Source organism: Ovis aries, chromosome 3 (genome assembly GCF_016772045.2).
Source record: "Ovis aries strain OAR_USU_Benz2616 breed Rambouillet chromosome 3, ARS-UI_Ramb_v3.0, whole genome shotgun sequence".
Lineage (NCBI taxonomy): Eukaryota > Metazoa > Chordata > Mammalia > Artiodactyla > Bovidae > Ovis > Ovis aries.
The window spans coordinates 179,883,265-179,904,679 of record NC_056056.1 but is presented as its reverse complement, the minus strand read 5'-3'; the positions used below and the strand labels follow the sequence as shown (position 1 = coordinate 179,904,679).

Sequence of the window (21,415 nt, the reverse complement as noted above, 5' to 3'; positions counted from 1 at the left end):
GCAGTCCAAGAGACTCTCAAAAGTCTTCTCCAGCACCATAGTTTGAAAGAATCAATTCTTCAGCGCTCAACCTTCTTTATGGCCCAACGCTCACAGCCATACATGACGACTGGAGAAACCATAGCTTTGACTCGACGGAAATTTGTTGGTGAAGTAATGTCTCTGCTTTTAAATATGCTGTCTATGTTGGTCATAGCTTTCCTTCCAAGAAGCAAATGTCTTTTAATTTCATGGCTGTAGTCACCATCTGCAGTGATTTTGGACCCCAGGAAAATAAAGTCTGTCACCGTTTCCATTGTTTCCCCGTCTATTTGCCACGTGAAGTGATGAGGCCGGATGCCACGATCTTAGTGTTTTGAATGTTGGGTTTTAAGCCAGCCTTTTCACTCTCCTCTTTCACTTTCATCAAGAGGTTCTTTAGTTCTTCTTTGCTTTCAGCCATAAGGGTGATGTTATCTGCATATTTAAGGTTATTGATATTTCTCCCAGTAATCTTGATTCCATCTTTTACTTCATCCAGCCTGGCAATTCTCATGATGTACTCTGCATATAAGTTAAATAAGCAGGGTGACAATATATAGCCTTGATGGACTCCTTTCCCAATTTGGAACCAGTCTGTTGTTCCACGTCCAGATCTAGCTGTTGCTTCTTTACCTGCATACAGATTTCTCAGGAGGCAGGTCAGGTGGTCTGGTATTCCCATCTCTTGAAGAATTTTCCAGTTTGTTGTGATCCACAGAGTCAAAGGCTTTCATGTAGTCAATGAAGCAGAAGTAGATATTTTCTGGAATTCTCTTGCTTTTTCTATGATCCAATGAATGTTGTCAATTTCATCTCTGGTTGCTCTGCCTTTTCTAAATCCAGCTTGACCATCTGGATTTTCTCTGTTCACATACTGTTGAAGCCTAGCTTGGAGAATTTTGAGCATTACCTTGTTAGTGTGTGAGATGAGTGTAATTGTGTGGTAGTTTGAGCATTCTTTGACATTGCCTTTCTTTGGGATTGGAATGAAAACTGACCTTTCCAGTCCTGTAGCCACTGCTGAACTTTCCAAATTTGCTGGCATCTTGAGTGCAAAACTTTGACAGCATCATCTTTTAGGATTTGAAATAGCTCAGCTGGAATTCCATCACCTCCACTAGCTTTGTTCGTAGTGATGCTCCTAAGGACACTTGACTTCACACTCCAAGATGTCTGGCTTTAGGGGAGTGACCACACCACCATGGACATCTGGGTCATTAAGACCTTTTTTGTATAGTTCTTCTGTGTGTTCTAGGCCAAAGGACTAGAGCACCCCCCAAATCCCCGTCCTTCTCGGGTCTCCAGTCACATCTCAGGAGTGCACATCCTGAGCTGAGCCCACCTGAGCAGGTGCCACCCTCCCTCTGCTCTGTTTAGGGGCCCCGGGGGATGGGAGGAAGCCCTCAGACACACCTGCCCCCATATCCAGGCTCTGCCCCTGCTTAACCTGCTGCCTCAGACCCTGACCTCACCTCTCTGGGCTCCCATTTCCCTTCTGTCAATTAGTGGCAATCATCCTTTTCTCAGACATTCATCCTGAGGATGGGGAGTTAGGCGGGTTCTTAACCCCCTATTTGCCCAGGAGTCTTCCTCGGCCTGAGTGTGACCAAGACCCTATTGTTCTCAGCTCTGCAGATGCAGCCACCAGCTGTGCATCTCTTCAATAAACCACACACACCTCTGGGCCCAGATATATACCAGGAAGCAAAGGGGAAAGCGAAAGCCCTCACATCTGAGTCCCTCAGGCCTGCCCACCCACCGGGCCATACCCTGGGCTATTGCCCCCTTCCTGTTGAGCCCTTAGAGAAACAAGCTCAGCTCTGACATGCCAGGTTCTTCTTGGCTCAGCACATGCCTCCCTGGATCTGTGAAGGAAGACCTGCCACCAACAGACTGTGAGGCCCTTGGCAAATCACTCTCCCACCCTGTGGGCTTCTTCCCAGCCCCTCCCTCTCTCCTCCTTTCCCACGTGATAACTGCCTGCCTTGCTGATGTTGCTCTGGCCAATGGGGTAAATGTTGCTGTCCAGGTCTTTGATCTAGAAGAGGAGAGCTGGATGCTTATCCCATACCATACCCTTCTCCTCGCACCAGCACCCACCATGAGCTCTGGAGCAAGGCCAAGCCTGGAGTCAGGGTCTATCCTGCTGCACTGTGAGCGGGCTTTTCCAGATACAGGGGAAGCGGGACCTGGGGGTAAAGTGGAGAAGGGCTTTGGAAGGGGACAAGCTGCGGTCAGCAAAGGAGAAGTAATGAGTTAGACTTGCAGACAAACACAGAACCTCCGCCCTGAAGGAATCTTACATCTGGGTGTCTCTGCCCACGTGCACTTCTACCAAAGGTCACAGTGGGCATTGGTGTTCAGGCAGCTTTACCTTAGGTAAACAGAGAAAAAGCTCTTCTAATTTTTTATGTTTAACAGATAATGTAAAGTCAAGAGTGGGTTTAGCAGCCTTACGAGACAGAGGAGCTAAGCAGCAGAGGCTGAGCAGGTGGGGCCACAGGCAGGAGAGCCGGCTGGGACTACACATGGTTTGGAAGCAGGGCTGTGACAGAAGTCTCTTATCACCGATTGTCATTGAAGGGAGACAGGGCCCAGCCCCGCTCATCACTCATCTGAGTGTAAACACTTGGTAGATATTCTGTGCAAGCAACACAGCTTGCTGAAAAGAAGCAGCTCTAGTGTAAATACTGACCTCTGCAACTTAGCACAACACTGCTCAGTTAGGTTTAAGCCCCAGGAACAACAGGAGGTTGTGTGCAGCTGGTGTGAAGGTGGCTCTGTGACTTACAAGGTACCTTTGAGACATGGTAGCAGCAGCTTAAAGCCACCCAGTGCCAGGGCCTGCAGAGAAACTAGAAACCACACCTGAGGCCCTGCAGGGAGGGCCTCAGGTCCTGGGCGGTGGGCACGTGTGTGCAGCACAGACCCCTGCCCGTCTCTCCCCACGTGGGACACGACAGCAGGTGGTGACAGACAGCCGTGTGAGCTGGGCTCCAGGAAGGCAGGTACACTGCCCCGGACCCAGGACAGCTGTGCTACAGAAACACCACGTGCTTGCTCCACATCCTCCTGGGCCCTGTGTCCTCCCGACCAATCAGCTCAACCGGGATGCAGGAAAGAGGCTGGAAGCACACAGAGGCCCCACCCCAGACAGTCCTTCCCAGGCAGGGGCCGTGGCCACGTTCCTGACCCTGGGCCCAGCTTTCTCCTGTTCTCTGTAGGGTGATACCACCTGCTCTCAGAGGTACAGTGAGGATCCAGTGAGGACCCAGGTGACAGTGCTGTCACAGCGATGGCCCAACCCAGGCTCCACAGGAGTGAAGTTCCCCGCAGGAAAGAGGAACAGGGAGTGGGATCCAGTGGAGACTGGCATCAGGGGAGCAATGTTCCTGGAGGTCGGGTCCCTCCTGCACCTCCCTGTTGCCTGCACGTATGTAACATACATGCAGAGTACTGAGAAAGGGGCTCAACAGAGCAGGGGAAGCACTGGCACCGCGCTGGGCCCTTCACCCCTGGCATCCCTGCAGATGCAGCAGGTGGAGGTGATTCGAGTTTGGCTCCGCTGGGGAAGTGAGCGGTGCACTTCCTGTCGTGTGTGGGCTGCTTGACCCAGAACAGGGTGAGGAGAGTCATGTCTGTTGGTCTGTGAAGAGGGCACATGTGCATCCAGGAAGCACTCCATCTGGAGCCTCTTGACCTGAGACTTTACCCCCAGGGATCAGGGTCCCTGTTACCCATTCATCTTCTCATCCTTCAGCCTGACCCACTGGTCCAAAAATCTAGTCCCTGGACCCAAGCTATTCTGTGTCCTGAGAATTTGACACTGGGATTCCTGGTGCCTGGACCTAAGCCCCCTGCTGGCAGGGCCTCAGGGGACGGACCGTGAGCTCCTGCAGGGGGCCCTGCCCTGCTTCCTGTCCTTCCTGAACTGTGCGAGTTTGGGGGCTTCTTTCCTTTCTCTGACCTGCCCTGCTTCCCCCAGCACCCTCTTCTGTGCTCACTTAGTCAGACTCAGTTTCTGCTGCTCAGAACCACAGGGATCTCTCCTGACACAGGGCTCACTGTGGAATTGCATCAACCACACATTGGGCTCAATGGGGTCCCGCTCTAAGGGCTCAGGGAGACATGGGGGTGGACACTGAATGGTTCTGTATCCAGTGCCTGAAACCCTGCCCAGGAGTCTGTGCAGGATGGGAATTCTCCAGGAACTGATGAAGAAATGAGCTATTTCTGAAGGTCAGGCAGGCGATGGCCATGACTGCTGACGGTTTGATCCCTGAATCGATCCTTCTCCAGACCCATCCAGTATTCTTGCCTGGAAAATCCCATGGATGGAAGAGGCCGGCAGGCTAGGGTGGCAAAGAAACTGACATGACCTAGCAACCTTACTTTGCCTTTTTTTTTTTTTTTTTTTTGCTGACGTCTTCAGGAAGGAATGGAAGGGTCAGTTGAAGCCTCAGGGTAACACTGGCTGAGAAGGGGTCAGAGTCAGAGGCGCTGAGGAAAGTCTCCTGAGGGAGGCTTGGACAACAGTGGGGAGAAGGCTCTGCAGCACGTGGGGAGGGACTGAGGAGACGTCCTGCGGTCATTTCCAGGTCCCGGGTCTCTGGCTTCCTGCCCTGGGCTCCAGGTGTGGAAGCCTGTTTGGTGCTCACATGCTCCACACGTGGAAATACAGAGAGTCGGTGCCCTGTGGAGCAGGCCCATGGGGGTGAGAGCCACACCCAGATGCTCCCCTTTCCTCCCTGGAGAGGAGGAGACTGAGGCATCCCATGAAGGCTCCTCAGAAGGTCCAGGCAGGTGCAATCCCAGATGGGTGACCAGGTCAGAACATGGCCTTGGATGGCTTTTCCCTCCATCCCTGCTCCCATCTCCCAGCCCCTCAGTCCTGCCCCTAAGGATGGAGTGAGCCTGGCCTCCAGCTCTGCCCTCAGGAGACCCCAGGCTCTTGCACACTGCTTTGGTCTGCAGTTAAGGTTTGGCATCTGTGCTCAGAGTCATGGGCAGCCAGAGAAAAGCTGGAGGTGAGTACTGCAAAGGTCAATATACTTAAGGGTCATTCTAACCCTGTGTAGGGAATATATGAGTGGGGCAGGGCAGTGCCCCAAGGTAAACACAGGAATGGGGTCCTAGAAGCTCCTGCAAGAGTCCTGGTGAAACGTGAAGGCAGCCTGGGTGAGGCGTGTGCTGTCTCTCTCTCCCCTCTGTTTACGGCTGACCCCCCACCCCTCACACCTGCACACAAGCCCTGTACTCTCAGTCACCCTTGGGTGCCCTGTGTCTATCCTGGTCCCTGGGGCTGGAGGAGGAGCATCCCCGAGCTCAGCTCAAGTCAGAAGACATGGGTATCCCCGGGCATCCCACAGGGCCTGTGGGGATCCAGGGTCTGAGGGAAACGACTGGATGGGAGCCCAGCGGGCAGGCAGGAGGAGCCATGGAGGACGTGCGCCCTGAGACCCTGGGAGACAGGCTCACGGGGAAGAAGGTCAGGCGCCTGGAGCCCAGCTGAGCCCCTCAGTCAATGCAAGGAAGCCTCAGTGAATCAGCTCGTGTTTATTGAACCAGAGTCTAGAGAACACAAGGTGGAGAGAACCAGAGCAACCTGAAATATCTTATCCAGCCTCACCCCCAGCTGAAGAAGAAACCAAGGGTCAGAGAGTTGTGTCTGTTGGCCCAGGCTGTTTCATCTCCTGACACTCCGAAAAGTTCCGTGACCTGTTTCTGCCTCCTTGTTTCTCCTACTTTCTTTCTTAAAATCAACCGCTGTTCCTGCTCCACACTTGGACTTTCATGGAAACTCCACTGGTCTCTCAGTGCACTCTGGACCCAAAGAGCCCCTGGCACCTTGTCGTGTGCTCCACCCACGGTGCTGTCACACCACTGCTGCCACCAACACATCACCACCATTGTCATCAAGAAGCCACCGCCTGAAGCTCTCCATAGACAATTCTTCATGAAGACGTACACGTGGCCAACAGGTACATGAAAACATACTCAGCATCACTGATTATTAGAGAAATGCAAGCCAAACCACAATAAGTCATCTCCCCTACAGCAATCACAGGGGCCGCCACCTCCATCTGCAGTGCTCTGAGGCTGCGGAGAAAGGGAGCCCTCTACACTGCTGGCGGGAATGTAAGCTGGTGCAGCCACTATGGAAGACCACAGGGAGTTTTCTTCAACAACTGAAAATAGAGCTACCATATGATTTAGCAATCCCACTTCTGGGCATATACCTAGAAAAAATTAAAGCTCTAGTATGAAAAGATACATGTACCCTGATATTCATAGCAGTACCATTCATAACGGCCAAGATACGATATTAACTGAAATGTCTGTTGACAGATTAATGAATAAAGCAAATGTGGAACATGTATACAGACCATTGAATCCTGCGCAGCCATAAAGAAGGATGAAATAGTATTATCTATAATAATATGTATGGATCTAGAGATTACTATAGTGAGTGAAGTAAGTCAGAAAAAGACAAATCTGTGATATTAACTTATATGTAGAATACAGAAAATAATACAAATGAACTTACAGAATAGAAACAGACTCATAGACATAGAAAATGAACTTTTTACCAAAGCTTTGGGGGGATAGGCAAACTAGGAGATGAGATTAACAGATACACACCAGATAAACAAGAGCCTGCCTACTGTAGTAGCATAGGACCAGAATTCAATATTTTGTAATAAACTATAATGGAAATGAACAAAAAAAATGTAGACATATACATGCTCAGATGCTCTGTCATGTCTGACTGTTTGCAACCCCATGGACTGTAGCCTGCCAGACTCCACTGTCTAAGGGATCTCCCAGACAAGAATATTGGAGTGGGGTATCATTTCCTCCTCCAGGAAATCTTTCCTACCCAGGAATCAAACTTGTGTCTCTTGCTTAGCAGACACATTCTTTACCACCTGGGAAGTCAAGATAAAAACATAGATACCTGTATAATTGAGGCACTTTGCTGTATACCTGAAATTAACAGAATATTATAAATCAATTATCCTTCAATAAAACAAACAAACAAGAGTCACTGCCTAAATAAGGCACATCAACTAGGGCCAAAGGTGAGTTGATAATGGAGGAGAGGTCTAGAGACCAGCACCAGGGGAAGACTCTTCTTGCTGGGACATCACAGCCTGTGGAGGGCGAGAGAGGAGCCCCTGCTACTTCTGGATCCCAACAACCCTAACTGACTTTCTCCCACTTTCAACGCCTTCGAACACCTGGCCTCTCACTGCCAGTTCGCCTGCTGCTCCCTGTATTCCACCTCCAGTGTCATCTTTAGTCCAAAGTAGTGGTTTCTGATGGGAGGGGAGTGTGGGGCAGGATGGATACGTGTGTATGAGTGGCTGAGTCCCTTTGCTGTTCACCTGAAACTATCACGACATTGTTAATCGGCTATACTCCAGTGCAAAATAAAAAGTTGTTCATATGAAAAACAGCGGTTTCTCCCCGCCTCTCATTCTCTGGTCCCCCTCCTCCCTTAATCCAGGCTCCAGGCCCCTTCCTTCTCTCTCCTCATCTATCACCTACATCCATTCCTTCCCTGCTGTGCTCAACCACAGAAATGCCAAATTCCTAACACCCAGCTTCTTTAATGTGGTCTCCCTCTCCTTCCCTCTAACAAGGTACCTCTGCACTTTAGCCCCTCACATGTCCTGGACCCTGCAATGCTCTGGGGGTGGCTAAATCAGGTCCTCCTGCAGACTCTCATAGATCTGGGTGAGCTCCTCCAGCTTCCTCTCCAGCTCCCAGGCCCGCTGCCTAAAGCTGTCAGCTGCTACTGTCTTGGCACCATCGTACAGGTGCTTCGACTCCTTCACCAGGAAGCCCACATCCACCAGGAGGAGCACCCCTGCAATGGCCAAGCCCGCGATCCGGGCTCCTTTTGTAATTGCTGAAGCTGTGGCTTTGAAACCTGCCTCTATCTGCTCGATGGCTGGGACTGAGATCCTCCCAGGGCTCATGTAGACGCTTGCTTTGGCTGCAGAGCCAGGGTTGGCATTGCCTGTCTCCAGGGCATGGGTGTGCATTTCAATGCAGTGTTCAGCTTCTGTGACTTTCTCTGTTGTGCCAACAATGTGGCGGTTGCTCTTGAGTACCTCTAGGAGAACCTTCCATTTCTTGACAACAGTTGACATCATGCGACTGGCTTCGGTTTCTGCTGATGACCTATTCACATGTTCGATGATAGTGGTGGACACACCGGTCACAGCAGCTGCTGCTCCCAGCCCTATCCCAGTGCCCAAGAGCACCACACTGGCCCCCATTGTCACGGGTGCCAGAGCCAGGCCAATGATGGTCAGAATGCCAGACACAGCACCGGTGCTGTGGGCCATCACGTTGGAGATGGTACATCCCTTATGGACCTTCTCAACCTTGTCTGCGAGCTCATGTAACTTGACTATGAACTCCTCCAGCTGCTGTTTCACCCAAGGAAACTTTTTCAGAAACCGCCTCCTGTCCAGCTGCTCTTTGGGGAGTCTTTCTTGGCCCAGCTCACCCAAGGCTCTTTTCAATTCCTTCAGATATTTGTGTAGCTCATCCGCGTCTTCCCTGTAACGGTGAAGGTCAAGGGATTAGAAAGGCAGTGTGTGTTTGTAAAATTGGCTCCATAATATCTATTCTGCACAAATACAGATATGTTCCTATAAATCATTAGAAAAGAATTTTATAAATGTAAAATTTTCTCTTTCAACCTTAAACACGTTTCATACTTTATAGATGCTCCATCTTGAAAAAGCTAAACTTGGAATAGTAAACGAAAGTCAGCTTAGGATACTGGCAACTTAAGAAACGTATTGGAGAGAATTCCCAGGTGGTCCAGAAGTTACAACTCTGCACTCCCACTGCTGGCCTTGACTCCATCCCTCGTTGGGGAATGAGGATCCCACAGGCCATATGGCTCAGCCAAAGAAAAGATAGGTGGTAAAGACGTCACACAGGTGGGTCTACACCATCACTTTGAAAGAGTTTTTGGAGTGGGAACTCCACAGATAAACAAAGACATGTAGGACTGGAGAAGAAAACCTTCATTCAAGGGCCTCAGTGTGTAGTGAAAAGTTTCTCTGCTCTTTGCCCTTGGCTACTGGGAAATGGTCCCTAAGCCCTGAGAATTCTGGCTGATAGTGTCCTTGCCTGCCTGGGCCTTTGGTCACTGGTCAGTCTGACAAGGTGACAAGTGACCCAAGGTCTCTGGGTCCCATGGTATCAGTTCTGCCATCTGGTAGAGCTGGACACTAGGGCAGGAGTCTGACTTCCAGGAGGGGCTGGAGATGACAGGTCAGGGTAATTTGGCTTTTAAGCAAGGTGAGTGTCCCTGATGGGCAGTACTCCGTGCATCTTGTCACACACCGAATCCAGTTCACTAACGTGTCCTGAGGACACTGGGAGCTTCATATGTGAAACCTGCCCAGACTCTGCCGTGTGGCTGGTGGGAACTTTTATCCTTCCCTGTAGTAAACTGTAGCTGGGATCATGAAGCTTTCAGTGAGTCCTGTCTATTCTATAGGGAATTCTTGAACCTGAGAGTTGCTCTGGGGATCCCCTAATTTTCCACTGAAGTCAAAGTAAGGGCAGTCCTGGGCACTGTGGCCCTATACTTTGCAGACTGGCTGTCTCTATGACTTAGAATTTTTTATACCCCCAAAGTCAGAGCTAGAAGGCACCTTATAGCCATTTGGCCTGCCATCTGCTGTCTTCTAAGCATTGAGCCCTTGACCTTCTCAGCAGAAGGTCACTGGGTCCACGTGCTGCCCCAGTGGACAGGGACGCGGGAGATGTGCTGAGCCCTGATTTCCCTTGGACTCTCCACCTCACTCACTAACTCCTGACCTGTCACCCAGCACCCTCAACCACTCAGGGGTCACCAACCTAACTCACAATTTACCTGGCTTCACCTGCCTGCACCCAAAGACCGTGTGCAACCTGTGGAACCCCTAAAGATTCAAGGGACTTGAGGAAACACCCATCTGAACAGCTGAGCCTGAGGAGACCAGCTCTTACACAGCTGGTGGAGGAAGCATTTTCCTCTTGGGTGGGGAGGTGTGAGGCTCCTCAGAATCCCTCAAATGTCACACAATCACAGCCACTCATTGTGACCCTGGATGGCTCCCTGAGCCATACAGCCATCCCACTTTCAGGAGGACTCCACATAGATTAGAAGAGGGTCCCAGATGGAGTGAGAAGCCAAGTCCCAGGCAGGGTGTGCAGACACAGTCACCCAGGGCCCTCTAGTCCAGCATGAGGGGAGCTCATCAGGGAGGTAAGGAATGTCCCCTCTCCCACTCAGGGGACCTCTGCTAGGGTCACAGCCCCTTCAGGTCCGTGTCCTCCAGGCCCACTCTCCTCACTCTAGTCCTGGCCCTGCTGCCCAAGCCTGCCTACTCGTCCTCCAGCCTGGACCCTCTGCTCCACCCTGACCCCTGGGTCTGACCCTGGTGCAGGCCTCCCTGGGCCCTTGGACGAGATGATTGCACTTGATTTCCCACCTCTGACCCTGCAGTTCACTCTGAGGCCATCACCATGATCCATCAGACTGAATTGCTATTCCCACTGGACACAGAACAGGGCTGAGATTCACAGTCTTAAGCCCACAGGCCCAGGAGTTGGGCAGGGCTAGATGCAGGATCCCACCAGCTCCTCCAGTTCCTCTCTAGCCTCTCTGCCTTATGGGCCAGCAGGACCCTGCAGGGTTATTTCATTTCCTAACATGGGGAATAGAAAGACTGTAGGCAGATCCAGGACACAAATGGTGGTGTCAAGAATTTCTAACTTGTCCCAAGGGAAATTCTGCTTGGTTCTCATCACCAGAAAAAGACCTTGACTTCTATCTCTTCCCAACAAGTTTTTTAAATGTTAATATTGACTGAGTACTTACTCTGTGTCAGTCATTATGGGAATCACTTTACATGCATGATCTCAGTGTCCTCACAATAAAAATGAAAAGATGAAGAAACTAAAGCTGAGAGCAGTTCAGTAACTTGTCCAGGGACACATAACCTGCCCTTCCTTGCAGATTTCATCTCTTCTCAACCTAAGATCATTCACTGTCACCAAATGACATGGAGGAAACATTCCTGAAGGGATCTTGAGAAGGAACACTCTTGACCCTCACAGTAGGGTCCTGCCTGGAGGAGGCATTCCTGCCAGGAGGAAGCTAGCCTGGTGCTGGGGGACATGGGTGACCTTCCTGGTGTACCTGTGCAGGTTACCTGGACAAATTGGCGTCAGCCTTAATTTTCTCCAGGAATTCATTCAGAAGGAGCAGCAGTTCGTCTCTGCTCAGTGTGTCCCAGAGACATTCAACGACGTCTTCAAAAAAGATCTCAATATCTAGATGAAAGAAAAGGGAGTAAGATTAGAAGAATTTGTGGTGGGACATAAACGTTATTGAGTATAAAGTAGTTAAAATTCATCTTGCTGAGCAGCAGTCACTGGGGTGCTCTTGGTGAGGTCACCTAGGGTTATGGATGGACCGTCCTCCCCCACAATTTGTGTTGAAAAGTTAACCCCCTGGTGACCTTTTTGAAGATAGGGCTTGTAAGGAGGTTAGGTGAAATGAGGTCCTAGGCGGGATTCCCAGGTAAATTGAGGCCATAGGTGGGATTCCCAGGGAGTTCTAGTAGTAAAGAACCTGCCCGCCAATGCGGGACATGTAAGAGAGGCGGGTTTGATCCCTGAGTCAGGAAGATCCCTTGAAGGAGGGCATGGCAAGCCACTCCAATATTCTTCTTTGGAGAATCCCATGGATAGAGGAGGCTGGCAGGCTGCAGTTCATGCGGTTGCAAAGAGTTGAACATGACTGAGCAACTGAACACACACACACAAAGAGAAGAAAGAGCAAGTGTGATTTGTTAGTTACCACTTCCAAAATAGACTGGAAGCACCCTATAAATGAATGCTTTCCTGTTTGGACAATGAAGCAATTGAATACTCACGTTAAATGGGATAAAGAATGTAATGACTACAAAGAGCCTCAGATCACTACAGGGTAAGATTACTCCTCAATGAGTTATCAAAATCCCTGAGTGATTTCAGAGATCTGGAGGTTATGGAATTATAGGTAAGATATTGATGGCCAGGCTATATATATGTGTGTGGGCTGGGACTTGATATCAAATGTGTTTCATGGTAAATCCACGCAAAGAGGCATTATCCTTATTTCACAAAAGAGGCAAGTGAAACTTAGACAGGCGAATGGACAGCCCAAGGCCACAGAGCCGAAAGCCCTGAGGTTGAATCCAAGGTCAAGTGTCAGACATTTCTTGGACAAGACTTTGAATTCTCCTTACATTTAAAACTCCTGTGATTTGTTCATTCTGCTCTATAGCACACAATGGGGATTCTTTGCAACTCATTTTTGGTGGTGAGCATGCAGTAGCGTATATAGAAGTAGAAATATAATGTTGTACACACAAAACTTAGAAAACGTTACAAACTCATGTCACCTAATTTTAAAAAAGACTTTAGGACCACTCGCCATTGAGTAAAACTACCATGTGAGAGGATTCCTGCTTCTGACCACAGACTCTAGGATGGGCAGGGAGGGGATCAACCAGGTGGAGGAGGGGTGGAGCCAGATGTGATCCTCATCACCCCTCCCCTCCAGGTGGGAGGCGGCAAAGGCCAGATGGGGGTTCAGTGCAGGGTCCACGGACCCTTGCATAGCGGCTGGGCTGATGGCTGGGAAGAGCTGGAGGAAACAGCTTCTGTGGCGATGCCCCAGGGTCTGGGAGCGGGAGGAGGCTTGGGCCAAGGGGGAGCGGAGATGTTCCTGTGATGCTGGAGGACCTCCTCTCCAGGCCTGCCTGGGCTTGGGGACGCCCATCTGCGGTCCGTGCTCCGCGTGCGCTCTCCCGGCCTCCATCCTGAGTCACTTGCTGGGGGTGGGAGAGGCGGGAAGTCAGCGCCTTGGTCATGGCTCCCTGAGGGGAGGGCCGGGAAGGAGGCTGCGGGCAGACCCCAGGGTGAGGGAGTCTCCCGGTCTCTCTTGGAAGCTCAAGGATGCCTATCCATCCTCTTCATGGGTCTTGATTCCTCTGTAGTTTAACTCAGCCTGGAAACAACTCCCTCAATTCTGGGTCACAAGTAGGAACCTTCCAGAGAAGAGAGAGCTGACTACCTGAGCAGTCTCCGAAGTTTTCTGAGCTCATGGTGACAGCAGGGGCTCTCAGCGATCTCCCTTCAGCTCCTTGTCTGCATCAGGCTGGAAGGGGGTGTGACCTCACCCTTGGGGAGATAAAAGAGACTGTGAGCTCCACTGTGAAGGAGCAGCAGCTGCAGGGAGCAGTGAGGGACAAATTCTCTGGTGGGTTCCCCCGGGACGGCCACCAGTGCCTCCAGGCACCAGCCCAGTGTGGTTCTCTGTCTCCTGGGCTCTGCTGGTTGTTAAGAAAAGTCATTCACCTCCTACAGCTCCTTCCAAGCCAAGTCAGACTCCTGCTCTCCTGTTGGGGCACAAGGAGAAGGTATCAGATAGGAGACAGGCACCTGCGAAGTTATAGGAGCAATAAAACCAGAGACTAGAACAGATAGGAGGTGATAGATACTCTGGAGTGAAGTGAGGTTGGGACACCTGTGTTTTTGAATTGGTAATAACTAATATTAATGATAACATTGATCCAGTGTCCTTGACATGCAGGCTTCTGAAACTCACTCAGACTTAGCTGAGTCCAAATTGTCATGCTGGTGCCAGAGTCTGGACTAGAACCTGAGTCTTTCTGATCCAAATTACATGTGTGTGATGACTATGCTCTACTCCCTATAATATACAAAAATATTTATTTTTGGATATATGTTAATTGGTAAATGACTCTTTTCATTCCAAAATGATGAGCTCCCTGTGCTCAAGTCTCTCCTTGATAAAGTTCCTGGTGATACGGCTACCATAGCCCAGGTCCTCCTGCTTCTGCAAGAGCCTTTTTCCCCACAAGGGCCTGGAGTACCACCAGCCCTGCCCCAATTTCTGTATCCCTCCTCTGAGTGGCTGAGACCCCTGCAGCTGTTCTTTCTGTCCTCCTTGCTTTCCCCTCCTTAATATTGGACTTGATGTAGTTTCTAAACTTTTATGTAAATAATAATGCAAAGAATATTCTGCTTGTATAAAACTTCACCTACGTCTGAGACTGTATCCTTGAGCTATATCTAGAAGGAGAATTAAGATCAGATGGCATCAACACCTAAAAAATTTCCATACCTAGAGCCACCATGCTCTGCAAACAAACTGTAGCAAAATGTTCACACTTATAATATATGAGGGTGTCCATCCTTTCAGTAATACCCATTCTCAGTGGTCTTTCTTAAAAAAAAATCAGATCTTTATAATTAAATCATTTATTTTGGTTCTGCATGTGATTATCTTGTCATGGGAGATGAGGAAGGAAAGCAAGTGTTGATGATGTTGAGCTACTATTTTTAAGAAAGCAAAAGAGCATCTGTCAGCTACTCCTCCTGAGACATGACTGAAATGAGGATAAAGGTATATATGGGTGTAATACCATCTACTGATAAAAGTGCGTGGTTTCCATAGTGTAGTGGTTATCACATTCACCTAACACACAAAAGGGCCCTGGTTCAGAATCAAGTGGAAACAGCTTCACATGGGCTTCCCTTGTGGCTCAGTTGGTAAAGAATCCACCTGCCATTCAGAAGACGTGGGTTCGATCCCTGGGTTGGGAAAATCCCCTGGAGAGGGGAACGGCTACCCACTGCAGTATTCTGGCCTGGAGAATTCCATGGACTGTGTCATCCAAGAGATCACAAAGAGTCAGACATGATTGAGCAACTTTCACTTTCACTGAGAAGAGCAACTGGTGCTTGTGATCCTTGCTCTGCATTGGTATTGGCTCTGAAACTTTACCAATGGTCCCTCATATGTTATTCCATTAGCTTCTGAGGTCTGTACCACTGTGCCCTCATTCACAAATAAGGAAGCTGACACATAGATGTTACCTGACTTACCTAAGGTCAGAAGCCTTGCCCTTGGTACACTGGTTCCACCCAATCACTGGCCCAAGAACCCATAGCCTGCCTCTCCTCCCTCTGCTGCTAATAAAAGCAAGCATGGGAGCAGTAGGAGACCGGAGTCTTTCAAGAATGTTTGAAGACTCACTGGTCAGAGAAGTGATAACTGGGTGAAGAGGAGCGCAGTAGAGGGAGAGAAACAGGGAGGGTGTTCACAGGAGAAAAGAATGGTCTGCTGGGCAGAGCCCCGGAGAGGGAGCAAGATGAGAGGGAGGCTGAGGGGAGAGCAGGGGACAAGCCCACACCCCCACACCCCATCCCATATTCACAGCAGCCTTCACCCTCCACCAGACTTTTAGAAAGTTACTTGAGAATGAGATGCAGGGAAAAAAATAGGTTTACGTGTTTGTTTAATTATGGAGGAAGGTAAAGGATACCCACGAGAGAGATAGACGTGGGATCCAGGAGTCAGGAACATCAACCCCGTGGGAAAGGAATCCAAGGATCCCAGCTGGGCGCGCAGCAGACCTAGAAACTAGTCCAGAATGGGATAAGAACTGCAGAGTCTGTGGGACAAGGACTCGGTATCACATGAGGCACAGTTGGAAAGAAATGGAGGAAATGCTGAAGATAAACAGTGCAAGGGGTGAAAATGAAGCCAATTAGAAACATTAGGAAAAACCAAAGCTCAGGAGGAGAAGGTGACGACAGGGGATGAGATGGTTGGATGGCGTGACTGACTCAATAGACTTGAGTTTGTGTAGGCTCCGGGAGTTGGTGATGGACAGGGAGTCCTGGCGTGCTGCAGTTCATGGGGTTGCAAAGAGTTGGACATGACTGAGAGACTGAACTGAACTGAAGTGAACTGCTGAGAAGCATGTGCGGCTATATGGTACAAGTTAGGTCTTTAAAAATGTATTAAAATATCACAAAAAGCGTAAACACTTTTGTGTGATTTAAAAAAAAAAATCTAAAGTAAATATATCTATGTCCAAGACCTTTGGAGACTGTTTTAAAATTGAAGTAATATTAATATATATAATATGAAATAACTCACAGGTGTATTATAACTCACAGGTGTATTAACTCACAAGTTTATTAGTGATTCAAAAATCTTAGTTTTATTTCATTTATAGTCATTATAAAATAACCTTTATCTTAATAAAATAACCTTTATCTTTTAAAATGAAACAGAGTATTTAAATATGTGAAGTAAATATGCTTGTTAACTTAAAAATCAAACACACTTCTTGAGCTTGGGAGCCGAGCACTGAAGGGAGGAGGAAGACTACCATCTCAGGTTACAAAGCTGGGAGTCAAGATAGAGGAGGTGCAGTCGAGAGCATAAGGAACGAAGATGTAAATAAAGTGCTTACAAGTACAAAGCTTCCTAACAGAGGATATACAATTAGAATAATGATAAAAGGAGAAGAAGGGGAAAGGTATAATAGAAAGTATAAAAATAAATGAAATCCTTATTTTTCCCAATAAGAAGCAAATCAATACTATCAAATTTAAGTCAAGAAAAAGCAAAACGCAATACTTACCACTTCCTAGCTATTGTGGTTGATGACTTCCCACTTTGCACCAGGCACCTTCCCAATTGCTTGGTATGTATTCACTTCCCTTTAGTTCTCACAATGGTCCTATAAGAAAGGAAACTGAAGCTCAGAGAGATGAAGTAATTTACTCAAAGCACACAGCTGGTGCTAGAGCCAGACTCCAAGTCCGGCTTCCTGTCTCCTGCGCACACATTCTCACACCATTCGGCCTCCCAATGTGGTGATAGCATTTAAAGACGTTGGTTAACTATCTAAACAAGAAGCTTTTCCTTGGGAAGGAAAGAGCAGAACCCTCTGTACAACTTGATCTGTTTTAATCATCTGGTCCCATCACTTCATGGGAAATAGATGGGGAAACAGTGGAAACAGTGTCAGACTTTATTTTTCGGGGCTCCAAAATCACAGCAGATGTTGACTGCAGCCATGAAATTAAAAGACGCTTACTCCTTGGAAGGAAAATTATGACCAACCTAGATAGCACATTGAAAAGCAGAGATATTACTTTGCCAACAAAGGTCCATCTAGTCAAGGCTATGGTTTTTCCAGTGGTCATATATGGACGTGAGAGTTAGCCTGTGAAGAAAGCTGAGTGCCGAAGAATTGATGCTTTTGAATTGTGGTGTTGGAGAAGACTCGTGAGAGTCCCTTGGACTGCAAGGAGATCCATCCTGTCCATTCTAAAGGAGATCAGCCCTGGATGTTCTTTGGAAGGAATGATGCTAAAGCTGAAACTCTAATACTTTGGCCACCTCATGAGAAGAGTTGACTCATTAGAAAAGACTCTGATGCTGGGAGGGATTGGGGGCAGGAGGAGAAGGGCACGACAGAGGATGAGATGGCTGGATGGCATCACCGATTCATTGGATGTGAGTTTGAGTGAACTCCGGGAGTTGGTGATGGACACGGAGGCCTGGCGTGCTGCGATTCATGGGGTCGCAAAGAGTCAGACATGACTGAGTGACTGAACGGAACTGAACTGAACCATATGCACTTTTAGGACTGGATTGTTTTAACTCTAAGACAACAGAAGTCACTTTACAGCAGTCAGTAACCCACAAGAATGGGGTGGTTTCTGGTGCCACCACCTTAAAGATGACGGAAGCGGCTGAATTAAACGCCAACAGGAAATGTGTGACTCGTGCTGTGACAACTGTCAGTGTAGGAACATGTTTGTGTAGATGAAGCCTAGTTCTCTAGGAAAGCAGGCGTGAAAACAGGGTGAAACCAGAATGATGAGCGTGAACTGTGACCTTAAACAGATAGTGTCCAGCAGCATCTTGCCCACCCACATGGGCACCCATGGGCTTCTATCCACTCAAAGGAAGGAAGACCCCTTGCAGGGGAGGTGAATTCCAGAGACTGCATCTCCGCTCCTGCAAAGGCAAGGATGCTCTTGAAGGTGATCAGAGAAGTGGTCATAAGGGGGCACCCACATATAATAATAACAATAAAAGATAATGATTCCTATGAATGTTTCATTGAGACAGGCAGAGTCTGTGAATGGCCATGAGTTCATAATAATATTCAAAGGAGAGGACTTTAGAAAAGTGTGGCCAAAAAGAGAGACATAAAGGTTAAAAAGAATGCGAGTGGTTATGCAGGAGACGCAAGACGAAAGCGATATGGGATCGATGCCTGGGCAGGGAGCATCCCCTGGAGAAAGAAATGGGTGCCCACTGCAGTATTCTTGCCTGCGAAGTCCCATGGACTGAGGATCTGGAAGGGCTCCAGTCCGTGAGGCTGCAGAGAGTGGGACACAATTGAGCTGGTGTCTTTCTTTTGTTTCTATGGTGCAAAGAAGAGTAAATGTAATGGGAATTGTTTTGTTGTGAATTGAATTTAATAATAAGAGGGGTCTTGAAGTCTCTGGGTATATTCCTTTCTGTTTATTTACACAAATGTTTATAGAGGATTGAGAAAGAGCGAGCCTCTGACTTCTGGAGGCTGGCCTGGTGTCACAACAGGGCGCTGCTCTTCACCTGTTGGATGTAAAGGCTCTCACAAAACTCCAGACTCACACAGGGTCACCCTGAGAGCGAAGGAGACAGCAAACACTCGTCACTGTGCCCCCACCAACACCACAACCCTCCCCTGGCTGAAAAGCAAGACTGCCCCTTCTTTACCAATCACAGCTTCATCCTCGCTCTGCTCCCCCCTCTCCATAGATGAGTTACTGAGAGCCCGCTGGTAGTGCTGCCTCCCATTCCCCGCAGCACCCCATCTAGAGCAGCCCCATTGCCTTAGAGCTTCCCCCGCATCCCCTCACCTAAGCTCCAAGCCTAGAATCTTTCGTCCTGCACCTTTCTCTGCGATGTTCCCAGCTCTCCCTCACGAAGAGTAACCATCAGCTTGTTTTTAGGGATTGTGCCTTATGGCGAAGGCTGGAGGCACCGTCATGTGGATGGGAGAGAAGTCACAAAGGCAGGCCCTCCTCCAGGTAGATGGAAGAGGAGAGCTGGCGGCCCCCTGCCCCTTCTCTGCCCCAAAGCTGCAGGACCCCAGGAGCCAGGTCAGCCTATTGAAATCATGAAACATGAGAACAGAGCCTAGTCAGAAAGAAGAGGAGGGCTCAGGCAGAAGGGCCAGCTCCTGGGTGATGACAAACAATTGTAAATGCGTTGAGCATTGGACTCATCCTGCCATCCTTCCCTCCCATTCTTGGCCTGGCCCTGACCCTTGTCTGGGGCCTCAGCTGGGTGTGGATGCTGATGGTGCTTCCTCTGCTGGAGTCCTCACCAGGGCTTCCTCCTCTGTTAGCCTCTGATTGGTCCCTTTCTGGAAAGGCTGTTGGTGGGAGAGGGGAGGACCCTGGAGAAGCCTGTCCTTGGCCAGCTGCATGGCCAGGCATGCATCCCTCCCCTCCTCGTGGGCAGACAGATTCTCCCCAAACATGTCCCTCATGAGCCTGCAATCACCCTCCCTGGGAAGGGAAAGGGGCGTTAGGAAAGTCCCTGGCCGAGCACCTGGACTCTCCCGACTGCCCGAGCTCCCATGTTCCTCACCCTCTCTGTCTCCGCAGGGCCTGCTGCAGGAGACTGACAGCTCCCTGGTACAGGCTGCCCCTCCCCATGCATGTGATTCCCCACTGGCCCCACGTGTGACGGGTTACTTGTCCCTGGAGGCCCAGCTCCAAGCCTCCCTCTGCCACCTTCCCCTAGCTGCTCCCCAGCTCCTCTTGAGGCTGCACTTTCCTGGGGGTGGTCCCTTTTTGCTCAGTTTCTCCAGGTCTGAGAACCCTTCCCTCATCATCAGGGGCCCTGTCTCTTCTCTGCTGCTCCTCCTGTCCAGGGCCTCTGGGCACCCTCCTTCCTCCTGGGCACAGCCTGTTCAAAATATGAGGGGTGGGACCCCTTATGGGGACATGAAACAAGCAGCTTCTTGATGACACAGCACAACCCCTGTTCCCCCTGTTAAAATTAGAAAGGGAGGGAGGGGAGAAGGGGAGAAAGAGGAAGAGAATGGAGAAGAAACGAAAGATCCTAATCAATCAATCATTCTAAAGGATCCAACGTAAACCAGAGAGAAAAAACTGAAGGGACTGAAAGAAACTCAGCAGTGGCCACAGGACTGGAAAAGGTCAGTTTTCATTCCAGTCAGAAAGAAAGGCAATGCCAAAGAATGCTCAAACTACCGCACAATTGCACTCATCTCACATGCTAGCAAAGCGATGTTCAAAATTCTCCAAGCCAGGCTTCAACGGTATGTGAACCATGAACTCCCAGATGTTCAAGCTGGATTCAGAAAAGGATATTATACTGATGTCTGTAGAGTTTGGCTTTTTATCTTAACATTGCAACACTGGGATGTATGTGGACCTTGTGCAATGAGCCCTTCTCACTTCCTCCAGCAGCGCCACCTTTCCCACAATGGACCACACATCACCCACATCCTGAACAGAGGGCCTAGCAAACACAGGAAGCCAACGCTCTTCGACTCCCCACTTGGTGTCCGGTCTGTCTCCAGGCCAAGTGTCCCCCAGGCCTGGCACTGAATCTAGCACTCAGAGGCAGGGTTTTTCAACAAACCTTGATTCCTTGTATCTGAAAAAAATCCCCTTTCTCCCATCAGCCCCAGCCTAGCACCCTGGGGACAGCTTCAAGGTGGCCAGGTCATAGGAGGAGAGGCTCTGACTCCTTGTCCTCCTCCACCCCGTCTGCTTCATTTAGTTTCCTAAATGGCTGAGTACCTGGAACATATACCTTCCTTCTGGGGTCGCTGCTCGTGTCTGAGGAGTCCACATCCTGAGCTGAGCCCACCTGAGCAGGTGCCGCCCTCCCTCTGCCCTGTTTAGGGGCCCTCAGCTGGGAGGAAGCCCTCAGACACACCTGCCTCCACATCCAGGCTCTGCCCCTGCTTAACCTGCTGACCTCACCTGTCTGAGGTTCCATTTCCTTCTTCTGTCAATCAGGTACAATCATCCTTTCCTCAGACAGTCATCCTCGGATGGGAAGAGGGGATGGGCGGGGTCTTACCCACCTGCTTACTCAGGAACCTTCCTCTGTCCGAGTGTGAACAAGATCCAGTTGTTCACATCTGTGCAGATGCAGCCGCCAGCTGTGCGTCTCTGCAATGAAAACACAGCTGTGAGTCTCTGCAGTGAGAACACCAGCTGTGAGTCTCTGCAATGAGAACACAGACACCCTCTGGGCCCAGATAAACTCTGGGAAGCAAAAGTGAAAGTCAAACCCTTATTTCTGAGTGACTCAAGTCAAACAAACATCCTGTCCACCAGGCCCCACCCTGGGCTATTCCCACCATCTTGCTGACACCCTAGACAAAAAAGTCCAGTCCTGACATTCCACGTCCTTCTTGACACAGTCCACCCTGCCTCGGGCTCCTTGAAGGAAGAC

General features: G+C 49.5%; 2 protein-coding genes across 5 annotated transcripts in view; both read right to left on the bottom strand.

Annotated features, from left to right (window-relative positions):
• The window catches only part of LOC101102047 (apolipoprotein L3-like), a 234,245-nt gene extending 232,569 nt beyond the window's left edge, over window positions 1–1,676 (bottom strand). The window contains exon 1 of the mRNA XM_060413195.1: window positions 1,600–1,676. The gene's annotated coding sequence lies outside the window, so the exon portion shown is untranslated. The remainder of the gene's footprint in view (window positions 1–1,599) is intronic.
• Window positions 1,677–5,562: 3,886 nt separating this feature from the next.
• LOC105605766 (apolipoprotein L3-like) lies at window positions 5,563–21,191 on the bottom strand. 4 transcript variants are annotated; one of them, XM_042247217.2, is made up of 6 exons: window positions 21,042–21,191; window positions 16,551–16,649; window positions 13,447–13,487; window positions 13,163–13,269; window positions 11,253–11,373; window positions 5,563–8,595 (listed from the first exon to the last, which is right to left on the bottom strand). In XM_042247217.2, exons 4-6 carry the CDS (start codon window positions 13,191–13,193, stop codon window positions 7,725–7,727), a joined length of 1,023 nt encoding a protein of 340 aa, XP_042103151.1. In that variant the 5' UTR covers window positions 13,194–13,269; window positions 13,447–13,487; window positions 16,551–16,649; window positions 21,042–21,191; the 3' UTR covers window positions 5,563–7,724. The 4 variants fall into 4 exon arrangements, with proteins under 4 accessions (XP_042103151.1, XP_042103150.1, XP_027823533.1 ...); XM_042247216.2 differs by having other exon boundaries at window positions 13,163–13,487; XM_027967732.3 differs by lacking the exon at window positions 13,447–13,487.
• Window positions 21,192–21,415: the final 224 nt, after the last annotated feature.